Source organism: Malus sylvestris, chromosome 6 (assembly GCF_916048215.2).
Source record: "Malus sylvestris chromosome 6, drMalSylv7.2, whole genome shotgun sequence".
Taxonomy (NCBI): Eukaryota; Viridiplantae; Streptophyta; class Magnoliopsida; order Rosales; family Rosaceae; genus Malus; species Malus sylvestris.
The window spans coordinates 6,989,629-7,007,052 of NC_062265.1; the positions used below are offsets into that span (position 1 = coordinate 6,989,629).

General features: G+C 35.2%; 2 protein-coding genes across 2 annotated transcripts; both read right to left on the bottom strand.

Moving 5' to 3' along the window:
* Positions 1–3,791: 3,791 nt before the first annotated feature.
* Positions 3,792–12,972, bottom strand: LOC126625414 (uncharacterized). Its single transcript, XM_050294515.1, has 3 exons — positions 12,907–12,972; positions 12,232–12,592; positions 3,792–3,940 (listed from the first exon to the last, which is right to left on the bottom strand). The coding sequence occupies exons 1-3, from the start codon at positions 12,970–12,972 to the stop codon at positions 3,792–3,794; spliced, it is 576 nt and encodes a 191-aa protein (XP_050150472.1).
* A 1,488-nt stretch (positions 12,973–14,460) lies between these two features.
* LOC126625415 (increased DNA methylation 1-like) lies at positions 14,461–17,028 on the bottom strand. The gene is made up of 8 exons (XM_050294516.1): positions 16,282–17,028; positions 16,099–16,198; positions 15,900–15,979; positions 15,490–15,728; positions 15,254–15,340; positions 15,025–15,124; positions 14,685–14,883; positions 14,461–14,570 (listed from the first exon to the last, which is right to left on the bottom strand). The coding sequence occupies exons 1-8, from the start codon at positions 17,026–17,028 to the stop codon at positions 14,461–14,463; spliced, it is 1,662 nt and encodes a 553-aa protein (XP_050150473.1).
* Positions 17,029–17,424: the final 396 nt, after the last annotated feature.

Genomic DNA, 17,424 nt, shown 5'->3' on the forward strand with positions numbered 1-17,424 from the left:
AGATCTTGTTAGCTACAGATAAGGTGTGCACGAGACTGCATAACCTAATATCGGGACCAGCAAGGAGAACGCATCTTATTTGTTTACAAAAAAGAAAGTCAAAGTTATATGGTAATTACTTAATTTTTTTTTTCCCAACAATATCACAGCTAAGCCTGGCAATTCTTGACACAGCCCGATAACCCGACACGACACAACACGAAAATAACAGGTGTTTGGTTCGACACGATAACAAATCGAGTTGTTATCAGGTAACTCGATAAACACATGTTAAGATAACGAGTTGGTTCGAGTATACACGTGGGTAACACGATACACGATAAGCAAAATATTAATTTTATAACCCTAAAAAAATACTATAATAATTATATATATTAATTTAACAATTTTAGCCACCTAAAAACTATAATAATTATATATTCATATATATTAAATTAAATATTAAAAATTGGTGACCATTGGATCGACTTAAATATGCATACCATTAAATTTCTTAAGTGTTATACGTACAAAATAAATATGAATACCATTCATATATATATATATATATATATACCATTGAACTTGATGGGATACGAATTCTACAAAACTAATTTTAACGATCCAACCATCAAACTTGTTTGAATATGCTTCGAGATCGCATTAGCAAAAAATCGCAAAAAAAAAAAACATTTAGAGATCAATTAACGGGACAAAACTTTTCGACTGTTATCAACGAAAAATCACGATTTAACGGTCATTTTAACTCTGATTCTGATGATTTTTTACAATTACACTCCTCGACCCAATAAGAATACAATGAATCAACTCAATCTTCAATTTAAAATATTTACACTAGTGGATACCACAAAATCTTATGTCATACTTAATGAAAGTATGAATAAACTCTTAAGTATAAGTGAATCTATTGTTTTCATGGGATACGCATTCTACAAAACTAATTTTAACGATCCAACCGTCAAACATGTGTCTATATACTTCGATATCGCATATACCAAAAATTGAAAAAAAAAACAAGCATTCAATGATCAAGTAATGGAACAAAACTTTTCCACGGCTATCAACGAAAAATCACTATTTAACGGTTATTTGAACTCCGATTTTGATGATTTCTTACAGCTACACTCGTTGACCCTATATGAATACAATGAATGAACTCGATCTTCAATTTAAAAAATTTACACTAGTGGATACCACAAAATCTTATGTTATACTTAATGAAAGTATAAATAAACTATAAGTGTTAGTGAATGTATCGTTTTGATGGGATACGCATTCTATGAAACTAATTTCAATGATCCAATCGTCAAACTTGTTTGTATATGATTCAAGATCGCATACGCCAAAAATCACAAAAAACAAACATTCAAAGATCAACTAACGGGACAAAACTTTTAGACAATTATCAACAAAAAATCACGATTTAATGATCATTTTAACTCCAATTTTGATGATTTTTTACAGCTACACTCCTTGACCCAATATGAATAAAATGAATGAATTCGATCATCAATTTACAATATTTGCACTAGTGGATACCACAAAATCTTATGTCATACTTCATGAAAGTATAAATAAACTCGTAAGTGTTAGTTAATCTATCGTTTTGTTGGGATATGCATTCTACGAAACTAATTTCAAGGATCCAATTGTCAAACTGGTTTTTATATGCTTCAAGATCGCAAAAAAAAAGCATTCAAAAATCAAGTAACAAAACAAAACTTTTTTACAGTTATCAACGAAAAATCACAATTTAACGGTTATTTTAACTCCGATTTTGATGATTTTTTACAACTACACTCCTTGACCCTATACGAATACAATGAATGAACTCGATCTTCAATTTAAAATATTGACACAAGTGGATACCACAAAATCTTATGTTATACTTAATGAAAGTATGAATAAACTTTTAAGTGTTAGTGAATCTATTGTTTTGATGGGATACGCATTCTACGAAACTAGTTTCAATAATCCGACCATCAAATATGTTTGTATATACTTCGAGATCACATACACCAATAATTGCAAAAAACAAACATTCAGAGATCAAGTAATGGAACAAAACTTTTCGACGGTTATCAACGAAAAATCACGATTTAACGGTTAATTTAACTCTGATTTTGATGATTTTTCTTCACCCTATACGAATACAATGAATGAACTCGATCTTCAATTAAAATATTTACACTGGTGGATACCGCAAAATCTTTTGTTTTAATGAAAGTATGAATAAACTCTTAAATATTAGTAAATCTATCGTTTTGATGGGATAAGCATTCTACGAAACTAATTTAATGATCCAACCGTCAAACTTGTTTATATATCCTTCGAGATCGCATACGCTAAAAATCGCAAAAAAAAAACATTCAGAGATCAAGTAACGGGACAAAACTTTTCAACTGTTATCAACAAAAAATCATAATTTAACGGTTATTTTAACTTTGATTTTGAAGATTGTTTACAGCTACACTCCTTGACCCTATACGAATACAATGAAAGAACTCGATCTTCAATTTAAAATATTTACACTAGTGGATACCACAAAATCTTATGTTATACTTAATGAAAATATTAATAAACTCTTAAGTGTTAGTTAATCTATTGTTCTGATGGGATACACATCAAACATGTTTGTATATACTTCAAGATCGCATACGCCAAAATTTTCAAAAAACAAACATTGAGAGATCAAGTAACGAAACAAATGTTTTGACGGTTATCAATGAAAAATCACAATTTAACGGTTATTTTAACTGCGATTTTGATGATTTTTTACAGCTGCACTTCTTGACCCTATATGAATACAATGAATGAACTCAATCTTCAATTTAAGATATTTACACTAGTGGATACCACAAAATCTTATGTTATACTTAATGAAAATATGAATAAACTCTGAAGTGTTAGTGAATCTATTGTTCTGATGGGATACGTATTCTACGAAACTAATTTCATCGATCCAACTGTCAAACATGTTTGTATATACTTCGAGATCGCATATGCCAAAAATTACAAAAACAGAAACATTCAAAGATCAAGTAATTAGACAAAACTTTTTGACGATTATCAACGAAAAATCACAATTTAACGATTATTTTAACTGCGAATTTTATGATTTTTTTATAGCTACACTCCTTGACCCTATATGAATACAATGAATGAAATCGATCTTCAATTTAAGATATTTACAGTAGTGGATACCACAAAATCTTATGTTATACTGAATAAAAGTATTAATAAACTCTTAAGTGTTTGTTAATCTATTTTTCTGATGGGATACACATTCTACCAAACTAGTTTCAACGATCAAACCATCAAACATGTTTGTATATACGTTAAGATCACATACGCTAAAAATTTCAAAAAACAAACATTCAAAGATCAAGTAAAGGGACAAAAAATTTCGACGGTTATCAACCAAAATCACGATTGAATGGTTATTTTAACTCCGAATTTGATGATTTTTTTACCGCTACACTCCTTGACCCTATATGAATACAATGAATGAATTCAATCTTCAATTTAAGATATTTACACTAGTAGATACCACAAAATCTTATGTCATACTTAATGAAAGTATAAATAAACTCTAAGGGCTCGTTTGTTTGGCTTCGCTAAACATCCTTGGACTAGACTGGACTGTAATCAGGTGTTTTTTTTCACACGAGACAACGTTTAATGAGACTCGCTCCGACTTAGTCCGACTAACAAGTTCGCTAGAGGGTCTTAATGAGACCCCTCGAAATTGGGCGGACTGCTAAGACCACACTACTACGCTTCACTCCTACTCATTTTGTCCTCCCATCTGTCTCTTCCTCACGTCCCACAACCCATTTCAAACCCAGATCCTGCAAAATCTGCCTCTTCCGCTTTGTCCTCCCATCTACCTCTTCATCTCGTCCTCTCATCTGCCTCTTCCTCGCCTCTGCCTCTTCCTCTGCAACACCCTTTAATCACAGCTCAGATCTGAAACAAAGCTCCACCTACTGCCCAAACCTCAAAATCCAACCACAAAAATTTTATAAAAAAAAAAAAACGCGAAAAAATAACTACAAAATCCAACCCAAAATTCAAAATCCACCCATTGCCAGAAAATTATGAGATGACTTTGTAGGCGGAGAAGCCAACGCATGTATCAGAGGAAGGAGAGAGATCCGAAAATTTTTGGAAAAAAAAAATAAGGAAGGTGGAAATTCTTAACAGCGGTAAGAGGGTGAAGAGGATGAGCTTGTTTTGAAGGATTTGCGATGAACTTTACACCTGCGTTTTGCAGGAAAAAGATGGAGGAAAGAAGAAATGGGGCTGGAGCCAGAGGTAGAAGAAAAAAGAAGATGGTTCTGGAGGGGCAGCCTGTTTGGAGTAAAGTAAAAGAGGAATAAATATGCATTAAAAAACATAAAATATTATTATATAAATATTAAATAATATAAAATATTACTATTTATGCATTAATTAATATAATATTATAGTTTATTAATTATTCTGCTTTTTAGTCCAACACTGCACCAAACGCTTCACTAAGTTAGTCCAGCTCAGTCTAGTCTAAGCCAATCCAACTTAGTCCCTGAAGCTAATCCAGTCCGAGATAGTCCGATGCAACAAACGCACCCTAAGTGTTAGTGAATCAATCGTTTTGATGAGATACGTATTCTACGAAACTAATTTCAATGATCCAACCGTCAAGCTTGTATGTATATAGTTCAAGATCGCATGCAACAAAATTAGCAAAAAATAAACATTCAGAGTTCAAGTAACGGGACAAAACTTTTTTACGGTTACCAACGAAAAATCACGGTTTAATGGTCATTTTAACTCCAATTTTGATGATTTTTTACAGCTACACTCCTTGACCCTATACGAGTATAATGAATGAACTTGATCTTCAATTTAAAATACTTACACTAGTGGATACCATAAAATCTTATGTTATACTTAATGGGATACGTATTCTACGAAACTAATTTCAACCATCCAACCGTCAAATATGTTTGTATATGCTTCAAGATCGCATACGCTAAAAATCGCAAAAAAAAAACACACTCAGAGATCAAGTAATGGAACAAAACTTTTCGACGGTTATCAACGAAAAGTCACGATTTAATTGTTATTTTAACTCCGATTTTGATGATTTTTTATAGCTACACTCCTTGACCTTATATGAATACAATAAATGAACTCGATCTTCAATTTAAAATATTTACACTAGTGGATACCACAAAATCTTATGTTATACTTAATAAAAGTATGAAAAAACTCTGAAGTGTTAGTGAATCTATTGTTTTGGATGGGATACGCATTCTATGAAACTACGATCCAACCATCAAAGAAGTTTGTATATACTTCGAGATCGTATACGCCAAAAATTGAAAAAACCAACTATTCAGAGATCAAGTAACGGGACAAAACGTTTAGACGGTTATCAACGAAAAATCACGATATAACGTTTATTTTAACTTCGATTTTGATGATTTTTTACAGCTACACTCCTTGACCTAAATGAATACAATGAATGAACTCAATCTTCAAGTTAAAATATTTACACTAGTGAATACCACAAAAGCTTATGTTATACTTAATGAAAGTATGAATAAACTCTTAAGTGTTAGTGAATCTATTGTTTTGATGGGATATGCATTCTACGAAACTAGCTTCAACAATCTAATTGTCAAACATGTTTGTATATACTTCGAGATCGCATACGCCAAAAATTGCAAAAAACAAACATTCAGAGATCAAGTAACGGGACAAAAATTTTCGACGGTTATCAACGAAAAATCACAATTTAACGATTATTTTAACTCCGATTTTGATGATTTTTTTATAGCTACACTCCTTCACCCTATATGAATACAATGAATGAATTTGATCTTCAATTTAAAATATTTACACTAGTGGATATCACAAAATCTTATATTGTACTTAATGAAAAGTATAAATAAACTCTTAAGTGTTAGTGAATCTATTGTTTTGATGAGATACGCATTTTACGAAACTAATTTCAATGATCCTACTATCAAACTTGTTTGTATATGCTTCAAGATCTCATACGCCAAAAATTGTAAAATACAAACATTTAGAGATCAAGTAACGGGATAAAACTTTTCGATGGTTATCAACGAAAAATCACGATTTAACGGTTATTTTAACTCCGATTTTGATGATTTTTTACAGCTACACTCCTTGACCATATATGAATACAATGAATGAATTTGATCTTCAATTTAAAATATTTACACTAGTGGATACCACATAATCTTATGTCATGATGATCGATGAAAATTGAGGATTTTGTAAAAGGAATAACATGCAAGGTTTGAGTTCCATTGGCAAGGTTTAAACTTTTGAGAAATGCTTCATAACCTTGAAAACAAAAACTCTTTCATTTTGCATATCCTTGCACATTTAATATTTTGTAATAGATTAGTAGTGTATGGATGTTTGTTTATTAGGCTCTTATTTTCAAATGTAGATGTAGTACTTAAATGACAAATGTGTTTTAGTGTTTTGATGTAATATTTATGTGGCAATGTGTGGTATGTGCAAATTTAAGAAGAAAAAAATATTTTTTTCTTAACGGGTGGGTAAAGTAACCCGACCTGTTAGGACCCTTTAAGATAATGGGTGTGACATGACACAACCCGTTAAGATAACATGTGTTACACGAAAACGACACGAACACGACAGACACGATCCGTTTGCCAAGTCTAATCATAGGTATCGTATATTCTTGCATCATGGGTTTACCGTTTTATTTTAAATCCTAAATGGAAAGCATTTGGTAAGTTGCAACGAGTTCTTCATTTTTGTTTTTATATAGGAATGGTAAGGTACAATGAATTATTTTCTTACCTATTAATTTCCATATAAAATTACATGGGTGAGAGTCATGATTAAGGATATAAGTTTCGGTTAGTCCAAACTTAAAAAAGGTACTGATAGATATATTGATACAGGTCGAAATATCGGCTAATATAATATACACAAGTACACAAGCTTGATAAGAAACATAAAAGTTACGTTTGCAACTTCTACAAACTCCAAATCAACAAATAGTCAATGCAACATATAAACTTTATAAAATAATATACCCTTAATGGAATTAGTCTCTTAGGACTACAATCTAGTGATATTCTTCTTCACACAAGAGATCTTAAATCCAAATCTCGTGAATAAGTGTGTAAAATATATCATTATTTCAAAAATAACCTTTTGCGTGGGATGAAAAATCGACTTTAAGCAAAATTGACATTAAGCAAAATATTGCACTAATAAGAATTTGAATTGCATTGTGTATTATATATTTTCTATGTTCAATTTCAAGTTGTCTGTACTTAATTAATGGAAAGGGATCCTCACCGGATCCTTTTCCTAGGGATCCTAGAGATCCCTTGATCGTAACTGTTCATCATACATCATACGGTCAGTTTTTATTAGGTACTATTTATATTTAATTTAAAATGATTTCTGACCGTACGATGTACGATGAATGGTCACGATCACGAAATCCCTAGGATCCCTAGGAAAAGGATCCGGCGAGGATCCCTGGGAAAATGATCCGGCAAGGAGTTGTCCTTCTTATTATTATTATTTTTAAAGATTACATGGGGCAACGTAATTTTTGGTTAGGTTATTTTATAAAAAAAATTGTGTTATAAATATGTAAAAGTTAGATAGATAACATTTATTAGACACAGGAACGAAGTAGGTGTAAAATATCACACTGAAGCTATAGCACAAGAGGATGACAAATAAAAGAGGGAGGAATAGATACTGAAGTTATTAATCTTTCCTTTTTTTTCTCAGTATTCTCTCTATCTCATTAACTGCAGTCGGAGCGCTTTATTTATAGAGCGGCTCCATACAAACAAGTTCTTACAGTTTGAAATTTACATTGCATGTTTTGAAAAACAATCCTTTTGTTTCCAAAGTCTATTTCAATTTGCAAGGGTATTGACAATGTGTGTGTGGGCATTCATAACAATGCCAATGTTTTCAACACTCCCCCTTGGATACCCATATATCAACATGAGTTGCCTCGTTAAAACCTTGCTTGGAAAAACCCAGTGGGAAAAAACCATAGCGAAGGAAAAAGAGTACAACTTTTCCTGGATTGTTGATATAGTGTTAAATATGCTTATGTTGCCTCGTTAAAACCTTGATATAAAAAACCCAATGGGAAAAATCCTAATCGAAGGAAAAAGAGTACAACATGCATGTATCATGGATGCTCCCCCTGATATATATCTCCCCCTGATTCCGCATTCTCCAAATTTAGGGTAAGTCGACGTAATCCGATACTTTGCACTAACTTCTGAAACGTGCACTTTGGTAGAGATTTGGTGAACAAATCTGCCAGATTTTCATTAGAACGGATTTGTCTGACTTCAATAACTTTAGCCTTCTGAAGCTCATGTGCACTGAAAAACTTTGGAGATGTGTGTTTAGTTTTATAGCCCTTGATGAATACTTCCTTCATTTGGGCAACACATGTTGCATTATCTTCATGAATAACAGTTGGATTGTCTGTCTTCGAAGTTAGACCACATGAATTCCAGATATGATGGATCATTGATCTTAACTAAGAACATTCACGACTTGCTTCATGTAAAGCAAGTATTTCTGAAGTATTTGAAGATGTAGCAACTAGTGTTTTCTTTGTGGAGCGCCATGAGATTGTTGTATCTCCATTCTTGAACACATATCCAGTTTGTGAGCGGGCTTTATGCGGATTAGAGAGAAAACCAGCATATGCATATCCAACAAGGCTCTAGTCATTTGTGGATTTCTCTAAGTAGAAGAGACCCATATCTGTTGTCCCACGAAGGTATCACAATACATCTTTGACACCCTTCCAATGACGAATTGTTGGAGCAGAGCTATACCTTACTAACAAGTTGACTAAAAAAGCTATATCTGGTCTAGTACATTGTGCTAAATACAACAAAGCACCTATTGCACTCGGATATGGTACTTCTGGACCAAGGACCAGTTCATCATTTTCTTTTAGACGTAATGGATCTTTCTTAATGTCCAGATAATGAATGACCATTGGCGTGCTAAGTGGATAAGCCTTGTCCATACCAAATCGCTTCAGGATTTTTTCAATGTAAGTTGATTGGTCGACCAAAATTCCACTAGCACAATGCTCGATCTGTAGGCCGAGACAAAATTTCGTTTTTCCAAGGTCCTTCATTTCAAATTCGCTTTTCAGAGGTTCCAACTAGGTTCATATCATCGACATATACTGCCATTATAGCAAATCCAGATTTGGATTTCTTAATGAACACACAAGGGCAAATAACATTGTTGATATACCCTTCTTTGATCAAATACTCATTGAGACGATTATACCACATTCGTCGAGATTGTTTCAGCCCATACAATGATCGCCTTAGTTTGATCGAGAGCATACCTTATGATTTGTTAGTTGTTTCAGGCGACTTAAGTCCTTCTGGGACTTTCATATATATGTCAATATCTAATTCTCCATATGGATACGCGGTGATGACATCCATAAGTCGCATGTCAAGTTTTTCTAAAACCATTAAACTTATTAAGTAACGGAACATAATTGCGTCCATTACAGGAGAGTATGTCTCCTCATAATCAATTCTAGGTTTTTGCGAAAAACCTTGTGCAATGAGTCATGCTTTATATTTTGCAATCTCGTTTTTCTCATTGCGTTTCCTTGTGAATACCCATTTGTAACCCACGGGGTTTACACTAGGCGGGGTTTGGACTACTGGTCCAAAAACATTTCGCCTTTCCAAGGAATTTAATTTTGCCTGGATTGCATCTTTCCACTTAGGTCAATCTTGTCTTTGTTTACATTCATCAACAGAGCGGGGCTCAATATCATCACTTAATATGATTTCAATGACTACTGCGAATGCGAACATATCGTCGATGATTATTTCATTCCGATACCACAATTCATTAGTACATGCATAATTTATGGAGATTTCTTTGTTTTCATGTACTGCTATCTCTTCAGGGACATGTGTCTCATCAAGGACATTTTCTTTTTCTGGAAGTCCAGAATCATGAATTGTAGATTTGTCATTCATTCTCTCTTCCTGAATGATTTCATTTGGATTTAGTTGTGCCTTGTCTTTCTCTTTCGAGGGGCTGAATCTTTTGCTGGGGGCCTACCACGTTTCAGGCGTGCACCAGATAAATCGTTTGCTGCCACTTTACTTTGTCCAACAGGGACAACAATTCTTGCAAGTGCATTTGCAGCTGGTATATGTGATTTTGTCACTTTCATAACATCATTAATGCATCTAGCATTTGATTGGCAATGCTTTGAAGATGAACAATCTTTTTCACTTCATTTTCACATTGAGTGCTATGTGGATCAAAATGAGACAAGGTGGGAACAACCCATGTCAGCTCTTTCCGTTCTTTGGAACGGTTTTTTCTCCCCTTAACGACGGGAAGACGGTCTCATCAAAGTGACAATTAGCAAAACGAGCTGTAAACATATCACTTGTCAAGGGTTCCAAATATCTAATGATAGATAGTGAATCAAAACCCACATAAATTCCCAGTCTACGCTAAAGTCCCATTTTAGTGCGTTGCGAGGGTGCAATAGGCACATAAGCAGCACAAAAAACTCGTAAATGTGAAATGTTTAGCTGATGCCCAAACACAAGTTGTACTGAGGAGTATTGGTGGTTGGCTATAGGTCTCAATCGAACCAATGATGCAGCATGTAAGATGGCATGTCCCTATGCAGAAATTGACAATTTTGTTTTCATAAGCAGAGTGCGAGCTATTAACTGAAGTCGCTTGATCAATGCTTCTGCTAGGCCATTTTGAGTATGGACATAAGGAACAGGGTGTTCAACATCAATGCACAATGTCATGCAATAATCATCAAAAGTTTAAGACGTAAATTCACAAGTGTTATCAAGTCGGATTGACTTAATGGGGTAATATGGGAACTGTGCTCGTAATTTAATTATATGAGCAAGAAGTCTCGCAAAAGCTACATTTCAAGTAGACAAGAGACAAACATGTGACCATCGGGTAGATGCATTAACCAAAACCATAAAATATCGAAATGGTCCACATGATGGTTGAATAGGCCCACAAATATCCCCTTTAATTCTTTGTAGAAATGATGGGGATTCAGCATTAACCTTTAGTTGTGATGATCTAATTACCAACTTCCTTCGAGAACAAGCCTTGCAAGGGTTATCATTTAAGATAGCAATGTGTCTGCTCAATAATGGATGTCTATTAGAGTTGGTAATGATCCTACGCATCATGGTAGATCCTGGATGACTCAGACGGTCATGCCAAAGCATGTAAACTTTTGAATCAATGAACTTCTGGTTTATGACAATATGTGATTCAACTGTCTTTATGTATGTATAATACAATCCACTCGACAAACCATGCAACTTCTCCAATATATGCTTCTAGGTATCATTGGAGGTAATGCATAGATACTTCACATTTTCTACACTTTTCGTTTCAATGTGGTATCCATTTAAACGCATGTATTTGAAACTTAACAAATTTCAAGTAGATCAAGTAGCGTAAAACGCATTCTGTATAGACAATATTGTTCCATTTGGTAACATAATCTGGGCTTTCCATGAGCCTTCAATTACATCTGAAGGCCCTGATATTGTTGTCACCCTTACTTTTGTAAGAATCAATCTTGAGAAATACTTTCGATCTCGAAGTATTGTATGCGTAGTTGCGCAGTCTACAAGACAAATATCTTCGCCATTTCTCATGTTTTGAGAATGACCATAATTTTTATCCATGTTCTCTGAGTAAGGGAATCAGAGTTAGAAGCAAGTTATAATAGGAAATTTACATGCCACTTTTATTGAATCTGAAATGCTAGTTTTAAACTACAAGTTTAGCATAATAAAAGTACATCAAACATAAATGATTCAGTCGGACCGATACACTTCATTCCCCCTTTCCACAATGAATTCCGAAACATCTAGGTGAGTTGTGTTCAACTGCCCTGATAAGTCACACTTTGGATCAGGTACATCCATTGGTTTAGCCTGGCCGAGAAAATTAGTCTCGACACCCTTCTCCTTAAGGGAGGCTTGATATAGATCCACTAGATGTTTTGGGGTACGACAAGTACGTGCCCAATGCCCATTGCCACCACACCTATGGCAGGCTCCTTCAGAGTTCTTGGGAGCATTGTTCATGTGGCTTTGTCTTTGTGGCGATTCACATTTTTAAAACTCTGACCTGAATTATGCATTGGAACCTGGATGTGAAACTGATCACCATGGTTCTTACCTTTTCTATTCCACCGACCTTGCTTGTGACCATGTCCTCGTTTACGATTATCACCACCAAAGGATGTGGTGTTCACTTCGAGGGAAACAGCATTCACTTTTGGGAATGGTGCAGATCCAGTAGGTCGGGACTGATGATTTTTCACCAAGAGCTTATTGTTTTGTTCAGCTACCAAGAGCACAGATATCAGCTGGTTGTATTCAGTGAAGCCTCGTGCTCTATACTGCTGTTGCAGGAGCACGTTAGAGGCATGAAATGTGCTGAAAGTCTTTTCCAGCAAATCTTCCTCAGTAATAGTATCCCCACAAAGCTTCAATTGATATGTAATTCTAAACAACGCAGAATTGTACTCTGCCACTGACTTGAAATCCTAGATCCTTAGGGAGTCCACTCATAGTAAGCCCTTGGAAGAATCATCATTGTCTGGTGATTGTATCTGTTTCTCAATGCCTTCCAGAGGGCTAACGGATCTTCAACCGCTAAGTACTCGCTCTTTAGTCCCTCGTCAAGATGGCGACAAATAAAGATCATGGCCTTTGCCCGATCTTGAGAGGATGAGCTGTTCTCTTCCCTGATGGTATCTCCAAGATTCCCTGCTTCCAGATGGATCTTTGTATCCAGTACCCAGGTAAGGTACTTCTTCCCAGTAGTGTCTATGGCAGCAAAATCAAGCTTCGCAAAGTTCGCCATTTTCTTTTCTGAAAGAAAATGAGATGTGTAAGAACTTGCAATAATATGTATTCCTAGAGGAATATAGTGTTAGAATTTTTGGTTTTTACAAATTTTTCATTTTGATCTTCAGGCCAAAATGATAAGCACTCGAAACTTCAAGTTCGAGATTTTCAAGATGAATGAGGAGGGCGATTGTACCGCACCATTCTCATTGAAATAATATAACATAGAATGGGCGATTATTCTGCACCACTCCAGTAGCAGGAAAAATTTTAATACGCATAGCAAGGTAGGCGATTATACCGCACCACCTAAAATTGCAATGAAATTAAACAGCAGGCAAATTTAAATATGCAGGGTAGGGTGGGCGATTATACCGCACCACCTAAAATTGCAGTAAAATTAGATCTGTAGTCCAAGATAGGCGATGATAACTGTTAGGTTGAGAACTAGAAGCAGGCATGGAGCAAACAGCTCGTCGCAAGGGTATATCGCGCAGTTGAGGCAGAGGAATAAGATGAACAGTAAAAACCTTAGAGGAAACATTTTTTCCTTTCTTTTGTTCGATGAAGAGAAATGAGAAAATGGTTAGGTTTTAGAGACTCGTGCTAATAACGTGTTATAAATATGTAAAAGTTAGAGAGATAATCTTTACTAGTGACAGGAACGAAACAGGTGTAAAATATCACATTGAAGCTATAGCACAAGAGGATGACAAATAAAAGAGGGAGGAATAGATATTGAAGTTATTAATCTTTCCTTTTTTCTCAGTATTCTCTCTATCTCATTTAACTGCAGTCGGAGCGCTCTATTTATAGAGCGGCTCCATACAAACAGGTTCTTACAGTTTGAAATTTACATCGTTTGTTTTGAAAAACAATCATCTTGTTTCCAAAGTCTATTTCAATTTGTAAGGGTATTGACAATGTGTGTGTGGGCATTCATAACAATGCCAACGTTTCAACAAATTAATAAAAAGACAAGCAGTAGCTTAAATAAAAATAAAAATAAAATAAAATAAAATAAAATAAAAAAAGAGGCCACAGGTTGCAGCAAATCCCAAACTCAATTACATCTCCTATTCTCGAATCCCAATCCCACCAAACTCAATCCTAACGCCCAAAGTCTTAACACCTCCCATTGACTTTCTCTGTAATTTCATAGTTTGTTTGTTCCTTTGTTTTTTTGTACTCTGATTTTCAACTCAATATCAGAGACGCAATCATATACTTTCAATCACCATGGCCACTGTGGCTAAATCCACCAGTAACCCCACTTTACTAAATTCGTCAATCCAACACAAGGGAACATATTTTACGCAGGTATTGTGCTAATGACTCATTCTGTACTTAAATGGGATTAAATCCCCATTTATTTTCTGGGCTTGTACGATAAATGATTTCAAACTTATTTGCATGCTTGACAAAGCTTCATATAAGACAGAAATTACAGAAAGAATATACATGCAATGCAGTTCGCATGTCTAAATTACATTAAATGCTTGGTTTATGATGCATCAATATCCTCTTCTGAAGGGTCCTGATTTAAGTCAATGAAAGGCGGCCTTTCATATCTATGTTGATGGTGCTCATTTTGAACTACATCAACTTCCATGGCTGCAAAAGAAAAGCAAGAGCAGGTTATAGGATGAACTTCATTACTTTATACAGCAAATTACTTTGAATGTCTGTTTGTGTGGATGTGTGTGTATGTATGAGAGATCGAGAGACCTGCAGTATCTGCTTCCTGAGCATCCAACAAGCTTTTCTGTAGCCTGACAGCCTTCGGAAACATCAATGTGTTCTCAGAGACTATTTTCTTCTGCAGGGAACTCTCTACGTGGCAAAAATTAAATTTTTTAGTCCACATATCAACTACTTCTGTAGAAGCCGGAATGACCAGGTTTTCCACCTTTAAAGAGGAAAGGGCCTGAAAATAAAATCGGTATGAGGTTTGCTTCAGAAAACTAGGTCCATGACGGTCACCAAGGAAAGGAAGGTTAACTAACATATAATCACAACGTCAAGATGTAAGGAACTTGTATATCTATCTACTTGTGAAACCACTTACAGATTCAATACAGACTAGAAGCTTCCGAAGCGCTCCTTGTTGCCTATACTTCGTTTGGGTTGCCACAAAGGGCATCTCTGCCATCTTCTTTCCATGTATTCTGTAGAAACATAATGTAATGTGAAAGTAAAGATGATGTTCTTGTTCAAAATCATGTAAAACTATGAGTTAATATATATACATATGCGTGTGTATATATGCATCTTCGTCACACATGCATGAATAGTACCTTATAGATGCTGCAGAGACGATTTCATCATCCTTCTCCAGGATAGCAGTATAAAAACCTTGGAAATTTATTCGACTCAAATTGGACCTGAGAAAAGAAAGGATTTTACAGGCAAACCATCTATAGCATCTTGAATTTAGTCATGAGGTGATGGTAAATGAATATTCATACTTCTTACCCAATGACTTGAAAAAAGGAACCAAAAGAATGAGATGATTAAGAACTTTTGTGCTTACCCCCGACTGTATATTACACTCTGAACCACATTGGTTCTAGTATAGCGGTCGATTATGGTCTCAAAGCATTGGTCCATAAGAATCCCTGCTACTGCAATCTTGGAATTGCATTCTAATTTTTTGTGCAAACTTTCAGTAGGACCTCCCAAACTTATATCTTCTCTCTTCAGAAGCGTCCAAGAATATCCCTCGTCCAAATGATTCTTGATCCCAGCTATCAACTCCAATTTATGAAAAATCTGTTACACATGATCATTTACACACAAAATTTGATAAAAGAATAACTCTCAGCATGCACTTGCTTTGCAATTGTTGCACTTGTTCATAGACATTAATAGATTAAACATAATTCTCAAACAAAATTACGAGTGAGAAAGTTTCCGGTATCTAAAATATACTAATGTGCGTACCTCACTGCAGCTCTCACCACAAAATGATGAACTTGAGCGATTGAGATCTATTTCATTTGGCAAAGAGCAATTCCAATGAACTAGCATAAAAGTTAATTATTGTTAAAGTAATGGCTATAAATTGTCTCTCATTTTGAAAGATACACAAATGCAAAAGCTAAGAAACAAATTATATGACAGTCAGGAAGTATAAACTTACATTTCTTCTCACACAGTGAACATATGAGGAACTTCCCGTCATCAGTTTCACAATGTTCGCAGATGCAGTAGGGACAAAACCATGCTCCTTCGGGAACACTCTGCAATTAAAAAGTTAGGGAAATTGTAAAATAGAACCTTGGTTGTAAAACATTGATGAAAAGATATAATAAAAGTCTCTCACCTCCATGTTCATGCATGAGGGATGGCACGCCGATGGACATTTTTCACAGCACATCAAATCTCCTCCATCTGCGCATATCATACATGAATCATCGTTTTGGTCTGCTGCTTTTGTTCGGTGCTTGATATGATTGAATCCAAATTGTGGTGCAGATTCAATGTGTTCTAGCCATGCCTCCTTCAAGCATTGTTGGAGGGATTTTCCATTGCTCTTGACCAGCATGTGTTCGTAAGGCCTTCTCAAGTCACTTTTAGCATGTACCTCAAAATCCCACACCGTAACAATTTTGTAGCAGCAAGTGCACAAAATACCAGCCCTTGTTATGAATCCAATCAACTCTGTCTGACCCGTATAGAAGACTGGTGAATTATCCGCAATCATATGTAGGTCAATCAACCATGATAAAATAGTTCTCTTATCCTCAAAATTATCTCTCCTGTGTCTTGATGATCCAGCACGATCTCTATTTGAAGATTGAGCTCGTGCTTTTGTCCTAGGCATACTACTCTTTCGAGGGCGACTTTGTTTTAGCCTACGCAACTGTAAATTCCCAGTTGAGCTTGCAGCGAGCCTGGCCATTTCCGCCATTTGTTGAACATCGGTTGGATATCTTCTAGCACTTGAGGGCTTTCTTGTGTACTCAGGGTCATCAGAAATATCTGCTCCAGTTTCATATTCCGACTCTGAGCTGCTGCAGAAACTCGGATAGACCAAATTTTCTTTTCTCTCTCTCAGCTTGTACACCATTGTTTTAGACCAGCAATATTCCCCCTTTGTAATTTTGGTCTGGAGGAAAGAAAAGAAAAGCTTAAGAAAGAAAGTAACAATGAAAGAAATATATGCATAGATAGCCATATAATCTGCAGGTTGATTTTTATTTGTTTCCATTCCTATTAATGGACTCCGTTTTTATCCACAAATCACACTTATGTAATTGAATAAGCATAAAACTCAACAGCTAGCTTTGAACAGGTATAGTTTGAGTAACTGTCATAAGTTACACAGGACTGGACAGTTACAAACACCCCCCCCCCCTCCTCTCTATCTACTATTAAAAGACTGCTTAATTGTATTATGACATGGAGTATTTGGAGTTAACAGATGACGACTTGTTGCAAAACCGAGCTTAGTGGTGTTCTAGGA